General features: G+C 51.6%; 1 protein-coding gene across 3 annotated transcripts in view; it reads left to right on the top strand.

Annotated features, from left to right (window-relative positions):
- SCFD2 (sec1 family domain containing 2) overlaps positions 1–19,855 on the top strand; it is a 401,014-nt gene extending 381,159 nt beyond the window's left edge. The window contains exons 8-10 of one of the 3 annotated variants that reach the window (XR_006201954.1): positions 9,800–9,919; positions 10,269–10,401; positions 10,810–11,862. Coding sequence is in view for 2 of the 3 variants with exons in the window: in XM_042936396.1 (XP_042792330.1) it covers positions 9,800–9,919; positions 19,296–19,388 (213 nt within the window). In the remaining variant the exon portion in view is untranslated. Of the gene's footprint in view, positions 1–9,799; positions 9,920–10,268; positions 11,867–19,295 lie in introns of those variants that run through there. The other 2 variants (XM_042936396.1, XM_042936397.1) reach the window with 2 other exon arrangements.
- The last annotated feature ends 4,247 nt before the right edge of the window (positions 19,856–24,102 follow it).

The following is a 24,102-nucleotide window of genomic DNA, read 5'->3' on the forward strand; positions in this document are numbered from 1 at the left end:
TCTAGACAAAGCAGTAAACAGGCTGGAGGGGCCGCCCGGGTCTCCTTCCTGCTGCCCCCAGTTATCAGCTGTGTCTGCTGCACCCATGGCTGGTGGATTTTCCCTTCTTTCTTTTCTTTTTTTGTTTAAATAACGTATTACAGATCAGCTTCTGGAACATGTTCGCGGGCTCCCGTGTTGAATGTAAGTCCAAGGTTGTCCAGTAACCCTTCACGATGGCCAGTTTGTGGAGAAACTTCCAGGCTAGGCATGGTCTCCGAAACCTCCTCCAGTCGAGCACCCTCTTCCTTCATTCACAAGCTTGGACTTGGCCCTGAGGAGAGGCTGAAATAACACGTGTGGACTTTCAGGCCCTGGTGAGTGAGGTCTGAGGATGGCCCGACGGGCTGCAGCATTCATGTTTGTGGTTGGCCAAGGGCATAGTGAAGGCTCCAACCTGTCTGCACCCTGCTCACCATACGTGTTTCCAGTTTGCCCAGTGGCATGATACAGGCCAGAGGAGGCCTTCCAACTCGCTCTTGTCCAGTGATGTTCCATAGAAACAACTGTTTCTTAGCAAAAGGATCCTGTGACCAAATATGTTTGGGGAACACGGAGTGAGACAACAAATTAAATTGCTTCGGAAGGCACAGTGCCTTTAATATGCTAATGGACTTTGCAACTGTCAGGCCAACAGAGCCTCCCTTGTGAGAGACCAGCCACTTGCGTTTTCCATTACTGTTTCATAAACTGTGACACATCACGTTTTTAAATTACCCTTTTAAACTCTGCAGAGTGTTTTCTGCAGCTCTTCCTGGAATCAGAAGCTTCACTGTCCTAAGGATTTGGCCTGGGAAGGTGTTTGGAGCCGTCCTGGCCTGCTCTGTTTCTCTCCATTCATATCCCTGGAGTTAGGGCCCGTGAAGAAATGCTCTGGCCCCTTGAGACGGATCTCAAAAGGAGGTTTCCAAGTAATGGATTTCAGAAAAAGGGGGAATTCGTGTTTTCCCGGCAGCTGTCAGAATCCATTCCACACCACCAGCTGCCAGGCCTCTGCTGTCAGTTGCCAGGGGATGTCATCTGTCTGCAGGGGGCAGGAAGAGTCTCAGTGGGCTGGCCACAAAGCCCTCCTCACCCTGGCACCCCAAGGGAGGGTCCTTTTGTTCTGTTTCTACACGGGCTTCAATGGCTTCCAACCCCACCTGTTCTGGTCATCTCTTGCTGCGTAAGAAACCATCCCAAAACATTGACTTAACATGCTGTTGGTCATTGACTGTGTGCATGAATCTGCACTCTGTGCACAGCTCGACAGAGAAGGAGTCACCTTTAAGATGGCCTAGTCACGTGGTCAGCAAGTTGATGCGGACCGTCAGCCGGTAGCTCAGCCTGGCCGGTGAGCCGAGGCACGCAGTTCCTCTCCATGGCCTGAACTTCCTCACAGCATGGCGGCTGCATTCCAAGGGCAAGCATCCCGAAAGAGAGCCAGATAGGAGCCTCAGAAGTCTTACGACATCCCCTCCACAATGCTCTGTTGGTCGAGGCAGTCACACATACCCACCTGTGTTCAGGGAGAAGGGACTTACTCTCTTCCTCTTGAAAATATGTTGTGGCCCCTTTTGGAAAGCACAGTCTGCTCTCAGCCTACATCTACACTTGGCTGTCCAGCCTGACAGGGTAGTGTTGGGCCAAGTGTAACAAGTTTTTCCTCCAGTCCAGAGGACAGAAAATTCACTCATGCTCCTGACCTGGTTTCAGAAGAAGTGCTTCCAGAAAGGCTTGGACAATGGAAGACCTGCCTGTTTGCCATCATTTGTTTGAACAATAGAATCTCAAATCCGACCAAACAAACAAAAACGAAACCAAACCTTCCTGAGTGCTTAGACGCTGCACAACTTTCCTCTCCTACTTCCCTCTCTCTCCACTGTGTCAGGCCCTGGAAGGGAAGGCCCACAAGCTGGGGAGAAGAGGGAGTATGCCCACAAGATTATTCTTCAGGCAGTCCTGAGAAAGTGTTTCAAGTCAGCCAAAGGCACTCCTCAACCGGAGGGTAGACTTGTACTTAGCCACATAAAGCTCTGGGCTTCAAAGGGCAATGCCTGCGGGGGGAGGGGGACCCTCAAACTGGGGAGAAACGGCTTTGTCAGAACCTGGCATTCGTCAAGCAGCCAAGCATTTTTCTAAGACGCTTGTGCACGGAGCACCTTGATCTCCTTACGGGAAAGCTTGATAGTGATCTAATACATAAATCGAAACATACCTTACCCCTCTCGCTTCAACGTTAATTTAATTTAAAACTAGCATGTCTAATAGGCAGCACTCTTAAAATGCATTTCTGGAATTTGCGGTCTGGAGTTCAGCCTCCTGAAAATAACATATCTTGTATCTACTCCATGTGTTTGGCCCCCAACTTGTTTTGACTAAAGGACACGATTTGTCAAGATGTTTTCTCTGTTGGGATTGGCATGAGGAGGGTGGGTTTTAACTAATGAAATTGCATGAGGCCCTTTTACCTCCTGTCATGTGTTTTTTAAGAAGGCTTTTGTTGTTGTTGTTCCGTTTCCTATGTGGCCATGCTTAATTGGAAAAAAATGAGAAGATTTGTGAAAAAGACTCGAAGAAGACCCAGAGCTTGCCTCTGGGCCTTTCTCTGAATTGATAGGAGAGCTCCGTTGCCTTGGGTCCACAGGAAAAGTGGCTCAACAAGCCCGGAAACGCTGGTAGTGGAGAGGGGATCAGAACTGAAATTCTTCCAGTTGAAGTGAAGATGTTTGACAGAATCATTTACTGGGGATCATTTATTGTGAAGACCAAGGAGTGTCTCAGGGAACTCAAGGCAGCAATGTGGTGGGCCTCAGGAAGGGTTGGGACTGACATCAGGGAAGCCCCTGGAAACCAGACAGTTCTTTGAGACTCGCCCTGGCCAGCAGAAGATGCAGAAGAACAGTGGCCGGCATTCCGTAGGTGCTCGGGATTCGTCGAATGAATGGCCGGGGAGCTGTGCCACAGCTTTGGGCTCAGCTTTGACTGAGCCTCATCTACCTCGGGTCAAGTCTTGATTCCCAGGGCAGGGTCTCGAATTGGCCCAGCCTCGGTCAGCGGCCCGTTCCTGAACCAGTCTGAGGGGCAGGATCACACCCCTCAGTCACGGCATGGCTGCCGGAAGCCCACCCCACAACCATGAGGACAAAAGAGGCCATTCACGTGTGTGTTGGACAGACACCTGCAGAGGCACCCACAGCAGGGGTGGAGGATGCCGTGGGGGCTGAAGGGCAAAAACGATGAGCCTCAGGTGAGACCGGATGTCAGACCCTTGGACTATAAGAGCTAGGCATGCCTGTGGATCATCTAGTCCAGCTCTTCATTGTTTGCACAGGAAAATGAGACGGAGAGATGAACTGTTGGCCGAGGTCCATTCTACTCGACGGCATTTCTGACAAGAAGAAACCCTGTTGGCATCCGTTGATTAAATCAGCACACGGCCTGGAAGTTCTGTCTGCGACACTATTTATAACCATTGTTTATGTTTTCTCCTTCTTAACTATGCTTCATACTATGAAGTAAGGCTTGATTTTTTTCATCTAACACTAGCTAAATACGATCCGTAAGGTCTAGTGAGATGGATTCTCTCACGGTAGGAATCATTAAGCAAAAACAAAAACTTGGTTCGGGCAGTCTACGATCTTTGTCTGCCTGTGAGCAATTATCGAGCAAAAATCTCTTGTGTGCTCGCCGCTGTTGTGGGCAAGGGAGTCATGGAGACAAACGAGATGCCCCGCCGGCCCTGGCAGAGCTCACCTTGTGAGGCCTGTAGTTTGTTAGGGAGATGGCAAGAAAACTGAGGAGTGCGGGGAGGAGGGAGAAGCGGTGTGCCAGATGGGATGGGAGGGCACAGAGAAGGAGGAGCCAGGCAGGGAGTCAGAGAGGCTTCCCAGAGGAGTTGAATGCCGTCAGAGCAACAGAAGTTAGGAACAGAGCCATCAGTGCCATTGAAGGAATCGTGGATGGCTCCCAAGGGCTGGAGCTGAGGGTGGGTGGGGGGAGTGGAAGACTGTGAAAAGCAGAGAGATAAGCAAAAGCCAGATCAGGAAAGACTAGAGGTCTGAAATTTGACCAAAACACTGAGGTGCCATCGAATGGTTCGCAGGAATGTATAACCAATTTGTATTTTACAAGGGTGGCCCTGGCGATGGCAAGTGAGGGGGGAAATGTGGCCAGACCCGCATCAGGCAGCAGAGGGAAGGTGAGAAGATGGGGAGATCTGGGGGGCTCAAGCCAGGCTGGGGGCCTGAGGGCAGGGACACAGTGCTGGTGGGTTCCACAGGACAGGGTGTTGCTTAGATGTGGAAGCAAATGAGAAGACACCGTCTAGGGTCGTTCACCTGGGGTGGGGAGACTGGATGAGTGGTGTTAATGTTCCTGAGAAGCAGGAAGGGAGAGCAAGATAAGTTGCATTTGAGGGTTTAGCTTTGCAGCTCAGCAGAGCCTGGGCTCTGGGGTAGCAATCTGGGGTCGCTGGTGCAGGTGACCCATGAACCATGGGCAGGGCCCGGGGCACCCAGGGGGGTGTTTGGGAGAAGAGCAGGGACCAGAGGCCCGAGCAGTCAGGGACACGATGTGTAATGGAGCAGGCCAAGCAAGCAGAGCCCTCTAAGGAGAGAAACCTAGGGGGCTTAGAAACAGGACGGAGTGGGGGAAGTTTCGGGAAAGAGGAAACCACCCACCGCAGCAAATGTGACAGGGGGGTGAAGCCACACCACAGAGTGGCTCTGGGAGCGTGGAGACCTTCTGCAGTGTGATCCAACGAGTAAGTTCCACCTGGAACCTGGTCCTTGGCTGATGCCGCTGAAGAATGAGAAGTGCGGCCTTAAGAGATGAAAGCTAGTGAAAATTCTTTCAGTCTGAAGAATCGCTTTGTAAATGGGAGTGTGTGGAGCGGTCTGACTCCACGGTGAGGCAGACGTGGCTTTCAGCCTCAGCCCTCCAGCTTGGGACGAGTTACTCAGCCCCTTCAAGACTCACTGTCTCTGTAAACCAGAGCCTCTATCTACTTCACAGGTTCTCGGTGTTACATCGAGTCACGCTGGCCCCACCCCCTGCTCTATTTCCTCCCGGAGCCCTTACCACCTTCCTTCCTTGCCAGTTTCCTTACCTCCTTTGTCATTCTCCCCGGCCGAAGCATAAACTGAACACCAGCAGGGATTCTTCTCTGGTCCGTCCACTGCTGAATCCCAGAACTCCCGGAGGGCGCCAGGGACACCGGAAGCAGAGGAAACCCTGCTCGGGGAAACCAATCAGGACATCAAGGAGCTCCTTCGGGGCCCAGAGCTGCGCAGAAGGTTTTGGCAGCCTGCGCTTCGGAGGCTCCGACGGATGGACGGTGGACAGAGACTGTCTTCTCCGTCCAGAACCCATGCCTGAAAATCACAGCCAGCAAAGGCTTGGAAAGTGAAGACAGCGGGGAGACTGACTCGCCTTACTAATCTATACATTTGCGAGGGCAAAAATAATGCTTAGAGCTTTTAGCTTCAATGCGCCTTACGCCACGAACTCGCATGCATGCGGGATGCAGCCGTGGAGGGCCGGTTATAAGGAATGTGTTATTCTGATGGAAAAGACTTTGAGAGACCCCGCCTCCCAATAGCCTGCCCACTCGACATGTTCTAGAAGGAAAGTCTGGTATCAAAACATAAATCTAAACAGAAACCACAAGAGCAAACGGCAATGCGTATGCATCAGACCCTTTTATTTGTACCAAAACCAACATTCCCTCAACTCCTTGGCCCCAGGGTATTGTTCTATGTTGTTACTGTTCTTTGTTTCCTTTTCATCTTTCAATATATCCTTCCAAGACTCTTGCCAGTGTACTTCAGAGTCCAGACTCTCTTATGGAAAGCATATGTTTGGGGGAACATACTGTACCACTTGAAGTTCTGGAGCCAGTTGTATTTCTGTTCCAGGATCAAGTGAGAAACCGTTATTTACAGGGCGAGAAGGAACCTCAGGTTAGCTATCCAGCCGCAAGACCCACACGTGAAGCAAAGAAAGACTTTCTAAAAGATCTCTAAGAACTAAGAAGGGCATCTCCAGCTAACCCATGCGTCTCATTCATTCATCTATCCACTTATTTTATTCGTGCAACCTCTGTGGAAAGTTTACCACGAGCAAGGTCTATGCTCAAAGCCACAAATACCAAAATCCCAAGATAAATATGATCGGTCTTCCCCCTCCAGCAGCTCACTGGCCAGGAGAGGAGACAGGCAGGTAGGTATATCAAGGCAGCAGTCCAGCTGGACAAGGCCAAGGCAGAGGTGTGTGTCAGATTCGGGTCACGGGACAGGAGTCAAGAGACAATTAGAACTTCCCAGAGGAAGGGATGCTTTTTAAAGAGACTGAGAGGGAAGGAGGTAAAGAAGAGAAGGAGAGGGTACTTTACACAGAGGAAACTACACGTGCTACATAAAACAGTATGATGCAGTGATAGTCAAGATATTTAGTAACCGTAGTTCCATGGCACAGAGGCCAAAACCCACTGGTATGGTCCCAACCAGTGCCTGTGGCCCACGATCTTTCCTACTAACATGGAGAATCTCCAGGGTTTGTAGAAAAAAAAAAAGAAAAAAAAAAAGTACGATGTTGAGTGCTAGAAGTCAGGGTGGTAGTTACCCTTGGTGGGGCCATGACAGCAGGGCGGGGGGTGCTAAAGTGGGGCTCAGGATGCTGGCTTTCCGTTTCTTGATGGCTTTGTTTACCTTATGAAAATAACTCAGACCAAACACTGTGATAAATTCAATTTTCAGTGCCAGTGTTCCATAAACGGACATATATTTACCAAAATGTTCAAAAAAACCCTCAAATACCATGCAGTCAGGCACAGCTCAAATTCTTGTGAATGACTCCAGGAAACAGTATACACCTGAAGATGGAAATAGAGACGCGAAGCAAAGCCACATTGAAAGAGCCATGTATGCTGAGTTAAGGAGTTCGAACTCCGTCCTCAGAGACTCGCGGAGAAAGCAAGCACAGGAGAGGGCTGAGGGGCGTTTTCAGAGCTATCGCATGTAAACTTAAAACTCTCCACCTGCCCAATGCGGCTGTGAATTGCGTTTGCCTCCAAAAGATATTTTGAGGGTTGAATAAGGTACTGCACAAAAATATTTAGTGGAGTGCTCACTACATTCCGCAATAAATGTGTGCATTTTAGAAAGCTTCCTCAGGCAGGAACGAGGAGAATGAATGGGGGGGGGGGGGTGGCCACACCGGCACAGGGAGATGAACCAGAAGGCTGTGGCAGTGACCTAGTAAAGACGGAGTGAGGACCCGACCACAATAGGGACAGTGGAACTCAAGGGGATCAAGGAGAGATCCACAAATTTGGAGGGGGAGGGGGGCGGGTACAAATTAACAGGCTTGATCTGGGAAATGAAAGGGAGTCAAGTCCAAGGTGACCATCAGGTGTCAGGCTGAGGGGACTGTGAAGATGGTAATACTGTTAGAAAGTCAGCATGGGCAGGGGCACCTGGGTGGTTCAGTTGGTTAAGTGCCCAACTTTGGCTCAGGTCATGATCTCACGGTCCGTGGGTTCAAGCCCTGCATTAGGCTCCGTGCTGACAGAGTGACAGAGAGTGTCTCCCCCACTCGCACTCTGTCTCTCTCAAAAATGAATAAACGTTAAAAAAAATTTTTTTAAAGAAGTCGACATGGGCAATAGACTAGGGGGAAGATCATGCATCAAATGTGAAACCTGTTGGGAGACACCCAGGTGGGCATGTCCACAGGAACTCAGTAGAGGTGTTTGTGCTAAGGACATACATTTGGGAAGTATATAGAAGATTGTGGAAGGCAAAGAGTGGTGAGGTCCTCATCTCAGGGATGCTGCATTGGAGTGAGAAGAGCAAAGGGCCAAGATGGAACCCTGAGGAACATGGACATTGAGAGGGGCAGACCAAGAAAAGAGACTCATGAAGAAATTTGAGGAGAAAATGATCAGAAAGGTTGAAGAGCAGCCAACAGAGAGTGCTATTGGAGTAGCCAAGCAGGGTGTCATCGATTGTGACAGATGCCACAGAAATGACCTCTTAGATGAAAACAAAGTAGTGTTCCTTGACTCCTACATGTGCTGGCCGTGATGGCCTCAGTGAGAGCAAATCCAGGAGAATAGGGTGACTAAAGCAGGATTGTCTTGGGTCTATGTTACGGGGCTTGGAAGAAAGCAGTCAACAAATGCATTCCAGGGGAAGGAGAGCTACAGGGCAAGAAGCTGGGGGGGGGGGGGGGGGCGGGAAATGAGAGACCATCTTTTCTGGAGATCAGAGCTCCCAGTATTCACCACCACCCATTTCGGCAGAAAAGGTTAGATTTCTCTCTCTCTCCCCCTCCCTTTCCCTCTCCCTGTTCTTCTCCCTCTCCTTCTCTCCCCCTCTGTCTCTCCCTTCCTTCTTTCCATTCTGAGTTTCCTCTCCAGAAGCCAAAGAGTAACTTATATAACTGGAAACGCTGAATGTATTACCTTTTTAAATGTTTTTAAAATAAGATGTTGAGAAGTGGGTATATTCAGGCAAGGGAGCCAGAGGAACCCAGCCGAGAAAGGAGCTGAAGCAGGGGCAGGAGAACGGGCCTCCTCTGGGGCTGCTGGCCACCCTGCTGCTCCTGGGGACCGTCTGCACGGCCAGAAGAGGGGTTGGGAATTCGTGTGAATGAGTGTATACGCCCCTCGCCTCCGTCGACCCTCCTTCGTGGAGTCAAAGCCTGTTTCTCCCGCCTCTGGCTGAGGTGGCCGTGAGGGCAGTTGGCAACATGCTTCCTGCAATGACGCCACTCGGATGCAGGCCCCTGCAATGATGCCAGGAGCAGGCCCCCAGCCTGCTCCACCCAGCGGATGACCATTTGCTCTAGAACCTGGGTCACACCACTTCTCCTGCCCACTCCTCCCCAGACCTGCGCTGGCTTCCAGGTAGGGCTCAAAACATAGTGTCTTCGGAAACTTCCAGGTGGGCCCTTCCATTAGTCACTAAGCCTATGTGTTGGTCATCTTGCATTTCCCGGGAGGTTCTGCAAGTCATTCTAATTTTAGTGTATAAGACTTGGCCTTATGGGTGAAATCATAAGGCATCCAGAGAATTCTCCACGACATCTGGGGGGCCATTCCACACACCGTAGGTTCTCAGCTAAGGTTGGCTTGCGGAAGTAAAGGGTGCGACGCCTGCACTGGAGTATAAGCTCCCAGGCCAGGTGCTGGGCCCATGCCTCTTTTTACCCTCTCCACCACCAGCCCCCCGGGGCTCTGACCATCCATCCATCCCACAGGTATTTACTAAGCACCTCCCATGTGCCAGACTAGGTCAGCTGAGAATTCAGCAGTGAACCAGATCCCCAGTTCCAGAAGAGGACACGGCCAATAGGGAAACAAACAAACCAACCGATCCGATAACCACAGGCTGTGGCCAGCTCTTCGGAGGAAATAAACAGAGCTCTGTGACGACTGGGAGGCATGTTTATGCTGACACCTGAGAGCTGCCAAGGAAGGAGTGAATAAGTTGCCCCTCAGCCTTCTCTTCCTATTTAATAGCCCCACTACCTTAACCTTTCTTTCAACAATGTATTCAAAGGGGTATAACACGGTGACGCGGTCTGCGTTCTTCTGGTCGGTGGGTTCACCGCGCGCTAACATACCTGATCCCTAATGAATCGCCCTCTCTCTGGGAGGCTTGTTTTCGTCCCCTGCCCGAGGGGGCGGCAGCCCTGGGGTCTCCGCGGAGGGACAAGGGGCAAGGCCCCCAGCTGCTCAGCGCTCTGCCACTGATGCCCGCGGTTTGTTTTGCAGGTGAGCCGGCCCCATCCCAGCGACCACCCTCTCCTGATCCTCTTTGTGGTGGGCGGGGTCACAGTCTCAGAAGCCAAAATGATCAAAGACCTCGTGCCGTCCTTGAAGCCAGGAACCCAGGTACTGAGACCTCTGTGAACGAGGGCCCTGAGGCAGAAACAAGAGGGTGGGTGGGGGCCCTTCCTTCCTTCCTTCAGCTCCCTGGCGCCTCTCCCTGTCTCCGTCCTGCCTTTCGTGTCCCACCCACCCCTCCCTGTCACGTTCCCCCTCCCTCTACTTCAGGGCCAGCTGTCCTCCGGATGGGGGTGGAGGGAGAAGAGCTGTCACCTATGGTCCCCTCTTCCGCCTCTGGGCTTCAAGGGCTAAGGTGCTATTGTCCCTGGTCCTGATTCCTGAGGGGCGTATATTCTCGTGTGTCCTGAGGGGTATATAAACCTTTAACTACTCAAGAGTTTTCACTGCTTTGCAGGCTCCAGATAACGAGGGCTGCTCCCAGGGACCATCTCCCCACCGTGGCAGTTAGAGGCACATTGTCGAGGCAGTGACAAATGTGGTCTCTTTCTCCTCTGTTGCCTCCTGCCAGGTGCCTCTCATTCCCCCTTGTAAGTGGCCCCGTGGTTAAGAACACCAGCCTCTTGATCTTCTAGGTCTGTCTTTGAGTCCTACCTCTGTCCTTCACTAGCCAGCTGATCTGGGAGGGCAAAGCCTTCAGTTTTCTCGCTGATGGAACAGGGCCAGGGTGGCTGTGAATCTTAGATCAGGTAAGGGGAGAGGGTGTCATTCCTAGCACAGTGCCTGACCCTTAGCTCTCAGTAAAGGGTGGCTACTGTTGTGAGCAGCAGCCCCCTGCCCTGCGGGAGGGGTGTTAGCCGCTGGCCTGAGGCCGGGCGCCCAAGGGGAGAGGCTTCGGGAGAAGGCGAGCCCCCTGCCTGCGGATCTGCCCGGGGAGGCAGAACCTGCAACTCAGTAAGACTCCAAGTCCTTGCCTTACTGTGGGTTCCCCAACACAGGCCATGTGACAGGGACGTGAGAGCAGCTTACATGATCCCAAGAAGCAGAAGTGAGGGAATCTGAAAAGAGACCGTAGAGAGAGAAAAGCCAGAGAAGCACGAACTGCTGGGCTGGTTCACGCCAGGGGCAGCTGAGGCTTGTCCTCTGGGAACCCGAGGAGCCCCTGGACGGCATACGTCATCTTCCCGTTGCCTCTGCCCCCTCGCCCCCGTTTGAGACTCGCCCCCCGGGGGGTCATCTTCGGCTTTGTGCCACCTCTGCAGGCCACTGAGCGGCAGTGTCGAGGATCCATTTCGTGAGCAATTGTCTTTTTGAGCAAGACGTTTTTAAAATCCGAAAGCACACTTCTCGCTGCCCCTAACGAGGTGAACCGGATGCTTAGCTCTCCGGAACGGTGCTGCGCTGTGACACCCCGACAGACATGTTAATCCCCGCTCTGAAAGGATGAAGTGCAGACGTTTCCAAAGCTGTGTGACCTGCGTTTGACAACCCGGACCTGGAATCTGCAGTGGCTTGGCTATAATCTGACCGTGTGCTCAGACCTCCGCAAAGGGAGCTTCTCAAAGACTTCGGAGCTTAAGGAGCAGCCTGGTTTGCTCTGTTGCCCTTGTGCCACAAGTTCCCCCGAAGAGCTAAGGGGCCCCCAGGAAGACCCCAAAGGCAGCAGGGAAGACCAGCGGAAGAGGCAGGGGCACCAGAGTGCCGTGCATCTCCGAGCTTCTGCAAGGAGGTGGATCACCTAGATGTTTGTGGAGCGACGCGCCTCAGAGGCAGATCTCCCTTTCTCGCCCTCAAAAGACACAGCTGCCCTAGTTCTGCAGCCAACTCTGCCCGGATCTGGGACATGAGCAGCTAGCTTTCTGCTTTTAGAAGTACAGCGGATGTTAGGCCTCGCTGCTCTAGCCGTACACGAGATGGCACGTGGACTGGTGCCATTGTCGGCTCAGACTCCCTCGTCTGCTGGAGAAACAGGTGAACTGATTGAAAGGAACAGGTTCTACCGAATCTACGTCCCCAACAAACCCTCAGCCAAGAAACTAACTTGGCTTGACTGTCGACGTAAGCAGCGATAATATACCAAACGTTTTTTTTTTTTTTTTAACGTTTATTTATTTTTGAGACAGAGAGAGGCAGAGCATGAACGGGGGAGGGTCAGAGAGAGAGGGAGACACAGAATCCGAAACAGGCTCCGGGCTCTGAGCCATCAGCACAGAGCCCGACGTGGGGCTCGAAATCACGGACCGCGAGATCATGACCTGAGCTGAAGTCAGATGCTTAACTGACTGAGCCACCCAGGCGCCCCACCTATCTAACACTTATATTCTGTCTTTCCTATCCAGCCTACACTTGAACATCTCCAGAGATGAGGGTTTGCCCCCTCCCCCTGCAGCCTGCCTGAGTCTCGGCGGCCCTTACTGTCTCCCCTAGATGCATCCAAATCTGCCTTCTAGAGCCTCACTCACTAGCGCTGGTTCTAGCTCCTGGGCCCCACAGAATTTACAGGCAAATCAGGTTCGTCCCTTTTCCACATGTTCTCCCCTGGCTCTGCTCTTCTCCAAACCGAGGCTTTTCGGTCCCACGATACTCATCTGGGAGTGCCCTGGCGGTGGTGGTGGCTCTCCTCAATCCCACTCCGTCTCTCCCTCTCGCACTCGGTTAGAACGGAGAGCCATACCTCAGTGTGGACTGGCCAGTGCAGAGGCAGTTGGGGCCGCCTCCTCCCTGTCCCCACCACAGCCTACAAGGCCCAGCCCACAGTCTGCGGGATGGATTCTTTTGGCTCGGTTTTCACGGTTCTAGATATACCGACATCAACTGAGCCTATAGCCTTTTCTCTCCACGTTCCTCAGTCCTGCCAGCAAGACTTAAGCATCCTGGGAGACTCCTGCTAGCCCTTACCCTTGCCTGCCGTTTTGGCTCTGGAAGGACCACGGGGGCCGGCAGTGGTGGGGGGAACCGGCAAGTCATGAGGGCAGGAGAAGGGCCTTTGGCCCACTGGCCACACAGGCCTCTACCGCCTCACAAGAGTGGACTGCCTCCCTTCGGGTCTTTTCCTGCCACTCTTCGGCCTGCTTGCTCCCCTCCAGCGTCAGGACTTTGGGCTTTTCTTACTATTTATTCCCAGCACCGCAAACAGAGTCAGGATTGCTGAGTGTCATGATTATTCATTCAATGTTGAATATTGAACGCTAGAAACTTCACGTACAGTATTGTAGTATGAGACAAAAGTAGCTCTTCTGGAGAATTCACCAACCTGTCAATTCATTCTGAGATTATGGACAACTAAAACCAGTCTGACTCTGGTAACAGCTGCTGTTAATCCATACGTTCTCTATATCTACATGGGTGCTCTTGGGACTCAAGTACAGGACTCTGAAATCACATCTACTAAGTGGGATTAGTTGATTATTCTGTGAACATTTGTTGAATGGCTGCTGTTGTGCCAAGCACTGTTCTTGTGCTAAAAATAGAGCAGGGAGCAAGCCAGACTTGTGCCTGCTCTCATGGAACTTACGTTCTAATAACGAATGACTGATGTTAAACATGAAAACTCCAGCTACAGATAAGTGTACTGAGAAGACGTGCTGTGGTGGGAATAAGTAGGGGTGAGGGGTGGTTCCTTCATCTGGCACAGCTCCTTATGGAGGAGAAGGCCTGTGGGCTGAGGTTTGAAAGGCATTCAGCGACCAGCTCTTCAAAGGAAACAGAACCCATTCAAGGCACATCTAGAAATGAATTCTCTTCCACAAACAGTGACAAGGGGAGCGTGAAACAAGGAATCCAGAAACCACACCTGCCACCTGCTAGTCTTACGGGACTGTTGTCATACTCCAAAACTCCACTCCCTGCCCGTGGTTGTTGGACAACGTGCCGAGGAGAAAATTGGGCCGCTGCAGAGGCCCTCTGTTCCGACTACGAAAAAAAGAAGGATCCAAGAGTCAACTCCCCCCACCTCACGCCCACCCCGAGCAGCCACCGCCGTGAGGTGGGAAGCTTGGTAGGCTTCCCCTCGCTCTGGAGTGCGCGCGCCTGGCACCGGCCTCTGTCTCGTTCGCCGCCTGGTGTGGGGCCCCGTGCCCAGACGGCTCTGCAGGCGAAACTCTGGTTGGATGGTGGCCAAGAGGCCTGCAGAAGCCTGAGATTATGGGAGGAAAATAACAGGGAAGGACCCTTCCAGAAAACACAGGGAAAGGCCAGCTCAGGAGACAGAGGAAGGCCGTGTGGGCAGGTCAGCCCCTCCGTCCCCTGCTTTTCATAGGCAGTGCACGTTGCCCCCCACACACGCTTTCTAGCGGTTCTCCATTTCTGGAGCTGAGTATTTAGTGAGAATGTGCTAGGACAAAAAGGAGGCTGAGAAATATGCTCCTACACACAGAGTTTTGCATAACTTCAGGGTTCAGGATACCTAAATCTTGGCTCTAAAAACCTCGCTCCAGGTTATACTAAACTCGATTGAAAGCCCCAAGGAGAGGAGTCCTGTGACCTCCTTTTTTTTTTCTCTCTCTCTTTTCAGTTTAGATATATTTTATTCTGAAGCTTCTTACTGTGAGGAAAACATCCGTAGGATTTTAAGTTTATCTTTTTTTTTTTTTTTAGTTTAATGTTTATTTATTTTTGAGAGAGACAGAGACAGAGACAGAGTGTGTGCTGGGGAGAGGCAGAGAGAGGGGGAAACACGGAATCCGAAGCAGGCTCCAGGCTCCGAGCCGCCAGCCCAGAGCCCGACACAGGGCTTGAACCCACGAACTACGAAATCGTGACCCGAGCCGAAGTCAGACGCTTAACCGACTGAGCCACCCAGGTGCCTCAGAATCTCCCAAGTTTAAAAGAAAAAAGGAGAAAAACCATTGTTATCCCCTGCTTCTTTCAATGCACAGTGTTAGAAATCAGCTGGATGTGGAATCTAAATCCCGGACTGCCCCGCTTCCTCCGTGTTCAGCAGAAATAGAACAGGAAGATGCTGGCACCTACAAATTATAGTGGTGGCCTGCAGGAGTGGAAAATGGAAAGAAAGCCAGAGGGCTGGGTCAGTGTCGCAGGCTGGCCTGCGCCTGCAGGAGCCCCAGCCCATCTGAGAACAGAGACTGAACCCTCCTCTTCCCGCTGGAGCGCAAAGGGCTCTAGGGCTTGCTCGGAGGCTCTGGGGGCCCTGGTGTCACCCCCCCCCCCCAATCTCATGGATGAAATCCTCATCAGTGCGCTCAGCTGCCTGGGAGAAAACTAGTTCTCTTAAAGGAATTCTCTCGTGCTTAATCTGCCTGATATCACACATCTGATGGTAGTTTATATAATTTTAATTTTATGTCTAACAGGCCGATTTCGGGCTCTCTTAAGCATTCTCTTTCTCATTTTTGACTGCCTTTTTGTCCCCCATTTGGCTAATTCTTTAGAACGTTTAGAACTATTTTAATCAAGTAATGCAGAAATGCCTTGGACTAAAAACCTCTAACAGTGCTCTGATGAGTCTGGAGACCGAAAGATCCCTAAGATGTGAAAATGCTTAAGGACCATCAACTGTTACAGTATAAATGACGTGTTAGCCATGCAGTCCGGCTTCCCAGTGAGAGCTTTAGACAAATAGTTGAACTGATCTGGAACAATTTTCCCGGAGCTATTTGAGCTGTCTTTTACTAAAGCCTCCCAGCGTGAAAAGATTCCTGCCGACCCTCACCAAACTCACTGCCTCCTTCCTTGTCCGACCATCTTTGTTCGTTCATGTAATCATTCACTAAGTCACTATATCAAGGACCTGCTACGTTTTCGGCACCGTGTTCAGACACAGCGGAAAGTCTCGGCTAAGGCAACAAGGAATATGGTGTGAAACCAACAGCCATGGGAACACACTCCGTCTTTGGGAGGGGTGGGCTTGGAAGGCTTCCTGGAGGTGGTGATGCACGAATAGATCGATGAAGGACTGAGAGGTCTTCAGGCAAAGAGTAGGGTAGGAAAGCATTCCCAAAGTTCCACTGGCGAAACTGCGAATAGTGGAGGGTGGCCGCAACGTAAAACTCTTGGGGGGAGGGGGCTGCTGTGGCAGCGAGGGGGTGACATCTGGAGTGCTGAGCAGCCATCGGATTCTACAGTCCTGGGATGCTCTCTAGGAGGGTTGGGTTTATCAGAGGACAGGGAGGAGGCAGTCAGGATTTTAAGCCGATGAGTAATACGGTCAGATTTACACTTGGGTAAGATGGCTTTGGCACCTCGTCTCCCCGGCACTGGCCCGGGGACTGCTGTGAGCTGGAGGGAGGGAGTGCGGCAGAGGACGAGAATAGCCCGGATGGTGATGATAATGAAAACGATAATAGCGGGTACCATTTTAAGCCCCTCTAGAATCTGTCAGCTGTGCTAAATATTTTATGTATATGTTCACGTGCGATCTGCGTAATTATCCTGTTGGGGGAGGGGTGTCATTCCCACTTTACCGATGAGGAAATTGAGGCTCAGAGTGATTAAGCAACGTCTCCAGAGTCATTCCTCCAGCAAGGGGCCCAGCTAGGTTCCAAGTCAGATTAGGCACTCCTAAGCCTGTGCTCTTAACCACTGTACCATCCGGCAAGGGTCCTTGGTCTCGGCTTTCTCCTCTTCTCGGAGACCCCCTAGCTCACTTCACACACAGATTTGGTTTTCCGTATGTTTCTTTTCAGCCCTCCACGAAACACGTCCCAGACACCCTCTGGTTCAGCCCTCATGCTAAATACTTGCCTGTTTAGATATCAGAGGCCTGGTCTTTGGTTCCAGCTCAGTGGAGGTCAGGGAAGCCCCACCCCACCCCCCACCCCCGTCTCTGTCAGCCGTGGCTGGAGGCCCAGCACCCGATCTGAGGGATGGATTCTTTCGGCTTAGTTGTCACTGCTCTAGAAGTGTCGACATCAGTGGAGTCTATAGCCTTTTTCCTCCAAGTTCCTCATTCCTGCCGGCAAGACTTAAGCACCCTGGGAGACTCCTGCTAGCCCTTACCCTTGCCTGCCATTTTGGCTCTGGAAGGACCACGGGGGCCGGCAGTGGTGGGGGGAACCGGCAAGTCATGAGGGCAGGAGAGGGGCCTTTGGCCCATTGGCCACACCGGCCTCTACTGCCTCACAAGAGTCGACCGCTAGAGAGCATGCAAAGCACTTTGGTTTCCGTGCACACACTCTTAAAAATGTCTGAAGAAGGGTTTCTTACCTTGTGGTCTATGAACCCTAGTTGTACACAAACCTCACCTAAAACTATATTCCGAATCTCGTGTGTGTAAACAGACACGTGTTTTTCTAGAGTGTTCTTAGCTTTTATAACATTCAAAAGGAGACCTATGACCCAGTCACAAAACCACAATAAAAGAGCAGCTCACAACTGCTGGGCACCCCCCGTGTTCTACGCACTTGACTTTATCTAATCCTTGCCACGACGCTGCCAGCTCAGGGCTGTTGTTTTCCTCCTGGGACACGGAGTGTGAGGCTCCAAGTGAAGTGACTTTCCCTGGGGCGTAGAGCCAAGCAGCAGCGGAGCCGGGCTCTGCGGGGGTCTGGGGAGTGGGCGGGCCTGGGACCCAGCATTCTCCCCCACCTAATGGCTCGGCGTGGAAGACGCTGAGGAGTCAGTGGAGACCCTCGCCAGAGCCACACGTTGAAATGGCGTCTACACCACGTGTGCAGATGACAGGGGATGCTACTATTCACTTGCTGCTCTCAAACTCTCATCACCTGGCTTTCAAGGACAAATGTGAGCACAGATTTCAGTGTATTTTTTCCCCCCGCCCGAAACACACCTTGGCTGACGTGAACCATGTATTGTTTCAGACCGTTCCCTTTCGAGCAAAAGTAAAACAGCAGCTTTCCAAGGCTAATTGTTGCTTTAAACAGAAAACGTGTTAATAATCCCCACTTCTTTAACAAGAAGAAGAAGAAGAAGAAAATTACAAAATGCTTTCTTCTCTCCTTCCTCCTCTAACTTGGGCCCCGTCTGTCTTTCTTCCACACTGGGGTACGGACTCCGTTCTTGACCAGTGAGCTGGCAATTGGTTAAGTCCTTGGTTTAGGTGCACCCAGAACAGTTTTGGGCGGCAGGAGGGGAAGATGGTGGAATGTGTGGCACCAACCGGCACGTGACCGGTGGCAGGTGGCTGGGCGAAGCCCCGTCCCGCCGCCAGCCTGGCAGTCCCCTTTGCTGAGGCGCTGGGCTATGGGATTCCAGCTCTAGCCTCCCTCCCCATGTCCACAGTCACCTCCTCACCTAGTCGCCTGTGCGAACCTCACCAGCCCTTACCCGGCGCATCACGGAGCCAGCGCAGCCCTGGGGAACAAGTCGTTCCGGTGCTACAGAGAGAAAGCCACCCCGGAGGAAAGGTCCAGAATGAAGGAAGCAGGAAGGGTCACCACAGAGACGGGCCAGAAAAAGGGGGGTAAAGTGGCCTGGCCCAGACCCCTTGACATGACAGAAGTGACCAGATAGGCACTTGGGCCCTGGACTCGGCCTGCTTGGGTTGGAATCCTCACTCAGCTATCTCCTGTCTGTCCTTGGACAAGTGATTGAACCTCTCTGTGCTTTATTTTCCTTATCTGCAAAATAGGAATACTACACCTGTTTCATAAGATTGTAAGGAAGATGAAACGGATATCAAATGAGATCATCCTGAGTGCCTGGCATGTCATAAGACCCGATAAACATTAGCTGCTAGCATCATTATTCCATCGTTGTTATGGGTTGAATCGTGTCCCCCTCCCAAAAGATATTGAAGTCCGAACACTGTGAGGGTGACCTTATTGGAAATAGGTCTTTGCAGGTGATCAGATTCAGATGAGGTCATTAGGGTGAGCTCTAATCCAATATGACAGTGTCTTTATAAAAAGGGGAAATTTGGACAGAGAGACAGACATGCATAGATAGAGGATGGGGTGAAGACACAAGGAAGCTGAGAGGGGAGCATGAACTGATTTTCCCTCACAACCCTTGGGAGGAACTACCCTTGCCAACACCTTGATCTTGGACTTCTGGCATTCAGAACTATGAGACAATAAATTTCAGTTATTTAAACCACCCAGTTTGGGGTACTAGGAAATGAACAGAGTCACCATCATTAGCACCCACAAGGACATCCACCTCTTGGGTGTGCCTTCTCGGGGGCCCTGAAGGAGCAAAGGCTTCCTGGAGAAGAGAGAAACTTCTATATTGAGGTCAAATTACTGGATCACAAAGCTACGGTATGACTGGATTCAGTTCAGCAGTAAGGCGGCGGCTGGGCACGGCCACTCTCGGTGCCAAGCGGTCAAAGGCTCAGTAAACACAGCCCCGCTGTCCCACGGGCCATCTCTTCCCAGGCTGTGCACCCTTCCTTCCGCCCAGGACTCTAGTGGCGTTCAAGCGGCCGCCTTCTGCCTTATCTCCACGGTATTCCCCTCCGTGCCTTTCCCCATAGAAACACACTGCATTTTATTTCTTGTCATCCGATAACCTGGGATTGGTATCCCTAATCGTCTGTGGTGTGTTTGTCCCCTCCTGCTGATAGGTTATCGTGCTGTCCACGCGACTCCTGAAGCCATTTAACATTCCTGAGCTGTTATTTGCGACTGACCGGCTGCATCCAGACCTTGGCTTCTGAGCATCTGCAAGGATGAGACTTACCTGAGCTGGAAATACCGATACCGTTATCCTGTCACCGTTCAAGATATGCCTCCCAAACCGGTGTCCCCTTGCTAACGGTGGCCATGACAGAATTCTGCCTGAAGGGTCTTGGCAACCATGCAGCGAAGTACTCTGCTCAGATTCCCAACAACTTAAAAAAAAAAAAATTACTTTCATTTTTCTAAAGGTGTCAAACTTTCAGCTGGCCACGTTTGACATCATCCCCGTTTCTCCTCAACCCTCTCTTTGTGGTCCTGATTCCTGTGATCCCGGATTCTGTGATCCTGGAATCTTCCTGATTCCAGCCGCAAGCTCACTCTTTCTAAATAAACGCCTGTTGGCGAGTGTTGGTAGATTACAAGCCATTTGATCTGCAGTTGCTCAAGAAATTAGACATGCTTCACATGAGGAGTGTGAAAAAAGTTTGGTTTTCCTTAAGATTATGTAACTGGGGGGTGGAGGGGGATATTGCAAATGGGATCTGAGACCTTGCTGAAGAGGCGAGGAAGGGAGGGGCGGGCAGCACTTAGGAAGGGGCTGGGGGTCCGCCTGCCGTCACAAAGTCCGGCACCCTCCCGGCGTGCTCACCAGGCCGGCCCACGTGTCTACTCGGAACAGAGGTGGGAGACAGGCTGACTGGAGGCCTGTCCCTGCCTGTAAAAGGTGTCCTCCCCTCCCAAAGGAAGGCCCCATAAAGATCCCCTGGTCCAGGGAGTCGAGACTGGAACCCCATCCCCTGGGACTTGTATTCAGTAGTGTTGCTGTCGAAATAGAGAGCTCTCTTTTCTGTTTGCCTAACTTTCCCTTCTGGTCATATCAGAAAAACCCGGTGAAATTGTTTAAGAACTCTGGCAAAAAGCAACTGCTTAATCCACACGCTCGCAGGTGTGTGGTTCACGGACCTTTCTGGCATCTCCAAAAGATGTTTGTAATAAAGAGGGAAAGCTGACAAACAGTTCGAGAGAGGGCCAAACAGGTAGAGGAAGTCAAAGGTAGATCAAAACCCTCACGTGCCTCTGATTCTAGTTCTCTGTAAGATAATGTTATTTTAGGAAAAACCTGTGAAGTTGGAAATCATTCTGAGATGCAATCAAAGCAGTTTTTATAGACACCGATGTTTTGGGGGTGGTTGTTTGTTTGTTTGTGATCCAAGTGTGTTTTCCACCTGAAACCGGTTCTTTCATGGTGCTGAAATACGGAGACCCCAGATGCTTCTTTCATTCCCCTAACCCAGAAGTCTGAACTTGACTAAGGAAGCAAATGGCAAGCCCAAAAGAAATGATCATCAAGGCAGACATCGCTATTTTCTAAAATTAAAAAATTATGTACCCTGTTCTCTGTCTCAATGTACATTCATTCATTTGTTCAGCCATTCATTCATTCATTTCCAAATACTGAGAGGCACGTCCCGGGCACCGTGCTAGGTTCCGGGCCATGCTCCTGAAGGAGCCAGCCGCACCCCTGACTCTGTGGCTCTCACAGAACAAGCAGCTGGGCCTTCTCCCGGTGCCCCCGCCCTGTGTGAGCATCTGCTCCAGGTTAAGCGGTAAACCATATGTCCGTATGCAAAGGAAACTTTCTGGAAATACAAAAACCAAACTGCTAACAAGTAGTTACCTCTGGGAAGGAGTATGGGTGGGAGGGCTAAGAAAAGGGGGAGGGGAGTCTCACTCTTGGTAGACTTCTGTGTGGTTCGAATTTTCTTCACGGCAAACATGTAGTTGTGTACTACTTTTGAGGCTTTAATGTAGTCTTACAAGTTAATTTTTTCTCTAAAAAAAGGATATTCAAAAGCTGCTAGTCTGGAATTAACAAAAGAAGGACGTTCCTGATTGTAAATGTTGTCCATTAGCATTTACCATGCCCCCCAGATGCCCTCAGGACTATATTAAATATGGTCAAAGGCAGTCTCTGTGTGCGGGGAATGTCACAAGTTAGGTTTATCACCATCTTTTTCCATCTCTGTGGTCACTGGTTGGAGGAACTGAGCGAGACAGGCAATCAGGTAGTGGGAGGCTTTGGAGAAAAGAGGAAGTTCACGGTGGCCGGAATCTGGTTTGAATAAGAAGGTAGGAGACACAGGACAGAACCCCGTCCCTTGCATTAAAAAAGCAGGAACCTAATGGAGACTTGGTATAAATCCTGCAAAGGGCCTTCGTCAGATAAGGAAAAAGAAGGGACTCAGGAAATGGCACGTCGGCCCCCTTGTTAGAACCTCCTAAAACCTCCTTGGTGTCGCCTTCTTCTTGTGCTCACTGCCGGGGAGTGGGAGAGGACAAGGGAGAAAGGGATTGTGTTCTTGACCTCCTGTGAAGGTCGGTGAACAGAGTTCCAAAGTCTTCCCTGGGTTCGGTCTCCTCTGTGCTCACAAACAGCGGTTGTGGCCCTCGCGGAGCCTCGGTGCCTCCATTTGGAAATTACGCATGCTCACGGAAGCTACCTACCTCACGAGAGAAGCTGCTGTGGACGGAAGCCAGCCCCGACACAGCAGCTAGCACGTGATGGCAAGGACTGGGCCTTTACCAGCGAGGACAGCAAAGAGGTCTCCTCGCGACATGATAAAGTCTCAACAGGAGAATAATGTCAAACGAAGAGAAAGTTCAGAGGCATTGCTGGGAGCCACGAGATGAGGAAATAGAGGAGGAAGAACGCGTTGGTGCCACAGATTTCCAAGACAGGAGAGCCCAGAGGCCAGGCGCCGATGGCCTGGGTTCCAATCCCACCTCTTCCACGCTGCAGTTCACTTCTTCGGTTCTCAGCGGACCGTGGAATCGGACGATCATAGGGCCGACCTCATCGGGTTGGCGTGAGAAGTAAAATCATAAATCCGTGTGAAGCACTTAGGACATGGCACATGGCAAAGCTGGCCAAGAGCCTGTAGGAATCCCCATTATTGGTGGTAAATGTCTAATGATGGCTCATTCAGGGCCTCATGTTGTCCCCGACAGCAGCTTCTCCATCACGAATGAACGTTAGCCCCGAAGTCTGGGTGGATCCTGAGCTTGACCTCCTTGAGGCTGACACCCGATTCAACCACATGCCAATGTACCAATTCTAAAGGGATCTGGGCTGCCTGAAGGTGGCTTACAAGATGGCAGGGCTGTCGTGCTGGTTTCTTCTCTCTCGGGCCTGGGTGTGAGTGTTGCCACCTGAACTCTGGCTGGCGGAGACAAAACGAGCACACACAGATGCGGCCCTTCGCCAAGGACCTCACAGGCCACTCTCTCCAAACACAGTTGATAGAGGTGTAAATACTGTGCAGCAATTGACTTCTGCCTTGGTGAACCTTCCGTCTGGAGTCCGCTTTGCGGCAAACAGCGCGGGCACGCTGAGCGTTTGGAAGCACCCCGGGGGCCGTGTCCACCAAAGGTTGTCCCCAGAGGGCCAGGGCTATGGAAATGGCTCTGTTTACACCAGGGCCCCTTCCATTCCAGTGTTATCCCAGTAACAAAGAATTCCATCAAGCTCCCCTCAAGACCACTCTTGTTTATATTACCTTGGTTAGCAGAACCAGAATTTCAGTAACAAATACTCCAGTATTATAAATGTCTGCCATCCCTCCTTAAGAAACATTAAAAAACTCCTCGGTCTCTCTCTCAAAAGGAATGTTAAAAGACAAAACCAGGGGCGCCTGGGTGGCTCAGTCGGTTAAGCGTCCGACTTCAGCTCAGGTCACGATCACGTCAGGTCACGATCACGTGGTCCGTGAGTTCGAGCCCCGCGTCGGGCTCTGGGCTGATGGCTCAGAGCCTGGAGCCTGCTTCCGATTCTGTGTCTCCCTCTCTCTCTGCCCCTTCCCCGTTCATGCTCTGTTTCGGTCTCAAAAATAAAATAAACGTTAAAAAAAATAAATAAAAAAATAATAAAAAAAAAAAAAAAAGAAAGACAAAACCAGATGATGGAGGGTATTTGAGAAGGGAGGGGGGTGGCTGGGATCTTGCCACAATCAGTAACAACCCTAATCCTGTTCTCTTCACACCAAGTTAGGGAAGTAAGGAGGACGGTAAGAACTTCCAGGAAACTTCTAAAGGGAGTGCAGAAAACATCAGGTCTGCGTAAGAACTTCCCGGAAACTTCTAAAGGGAGTGCAGGAAACATCAGGTCTCCTAGTGCAGTTACTGTAATAAATAAAGCCCTATGATTCCGTCTTGGCCATCCCCCGAGGGCCTGTGTTAATTTACCGGCAGAGACTCTTCGGAGCAATCCCCACACCCCACCACTGCAGGGGCAGGACCAAGAGTTGCCCAACTGCTCTCCTGTGACGGATCTGCCCACAAGCCTTTTCGGAAAATGCCTTTGTTTTCTCCCTCGGGTCCAAGTGGCCCGTGTCTCCAGAACGAGGGGCGCCCCGTGGGCACGCCCACCTTCCAAGCAGGCTGGGGGCTGGCAGGAGCCCCGGGGAAGCCAGGAAGGTTCTCCCACCCGGCACACCACGCAGCCGGCGGGCCGCAGAGCACTCGGAATGGTTTTGATTTGAGGCGGGGAGGAAACTGGAAAGCCAGACAGCAAGACAGGCCCGGATCCGGTCGTGAGGCTGACGGGCTGTGGTTGGTGCTGCCCCACACCCAGCCCCCCCCCCCCCCCCCCCCCCCGCCCCAGCCCCTGCCTGCGTCTTTATTACCGAGCTGGGACTGGAGGCCAGTGAGCCAGGCTGATGGCCACAGCAGATGTGGCTGGCCAGGGGGCCTGGG

The sequence above is a fragment of the Panthera leo genome, chromosome B1 (genome assembly GCF_018350215.1).
Source record: "Panthera leo isolate Ple1 chromosome B1, P.leo_Ple1_pat1.1, whole genome shotgun sequence".
Lineage (NCBI taxonomy): Eukaryota > Metazoa > Chordata > Mammalia > Carnivora > Felidae > Panthera > Panthera leo.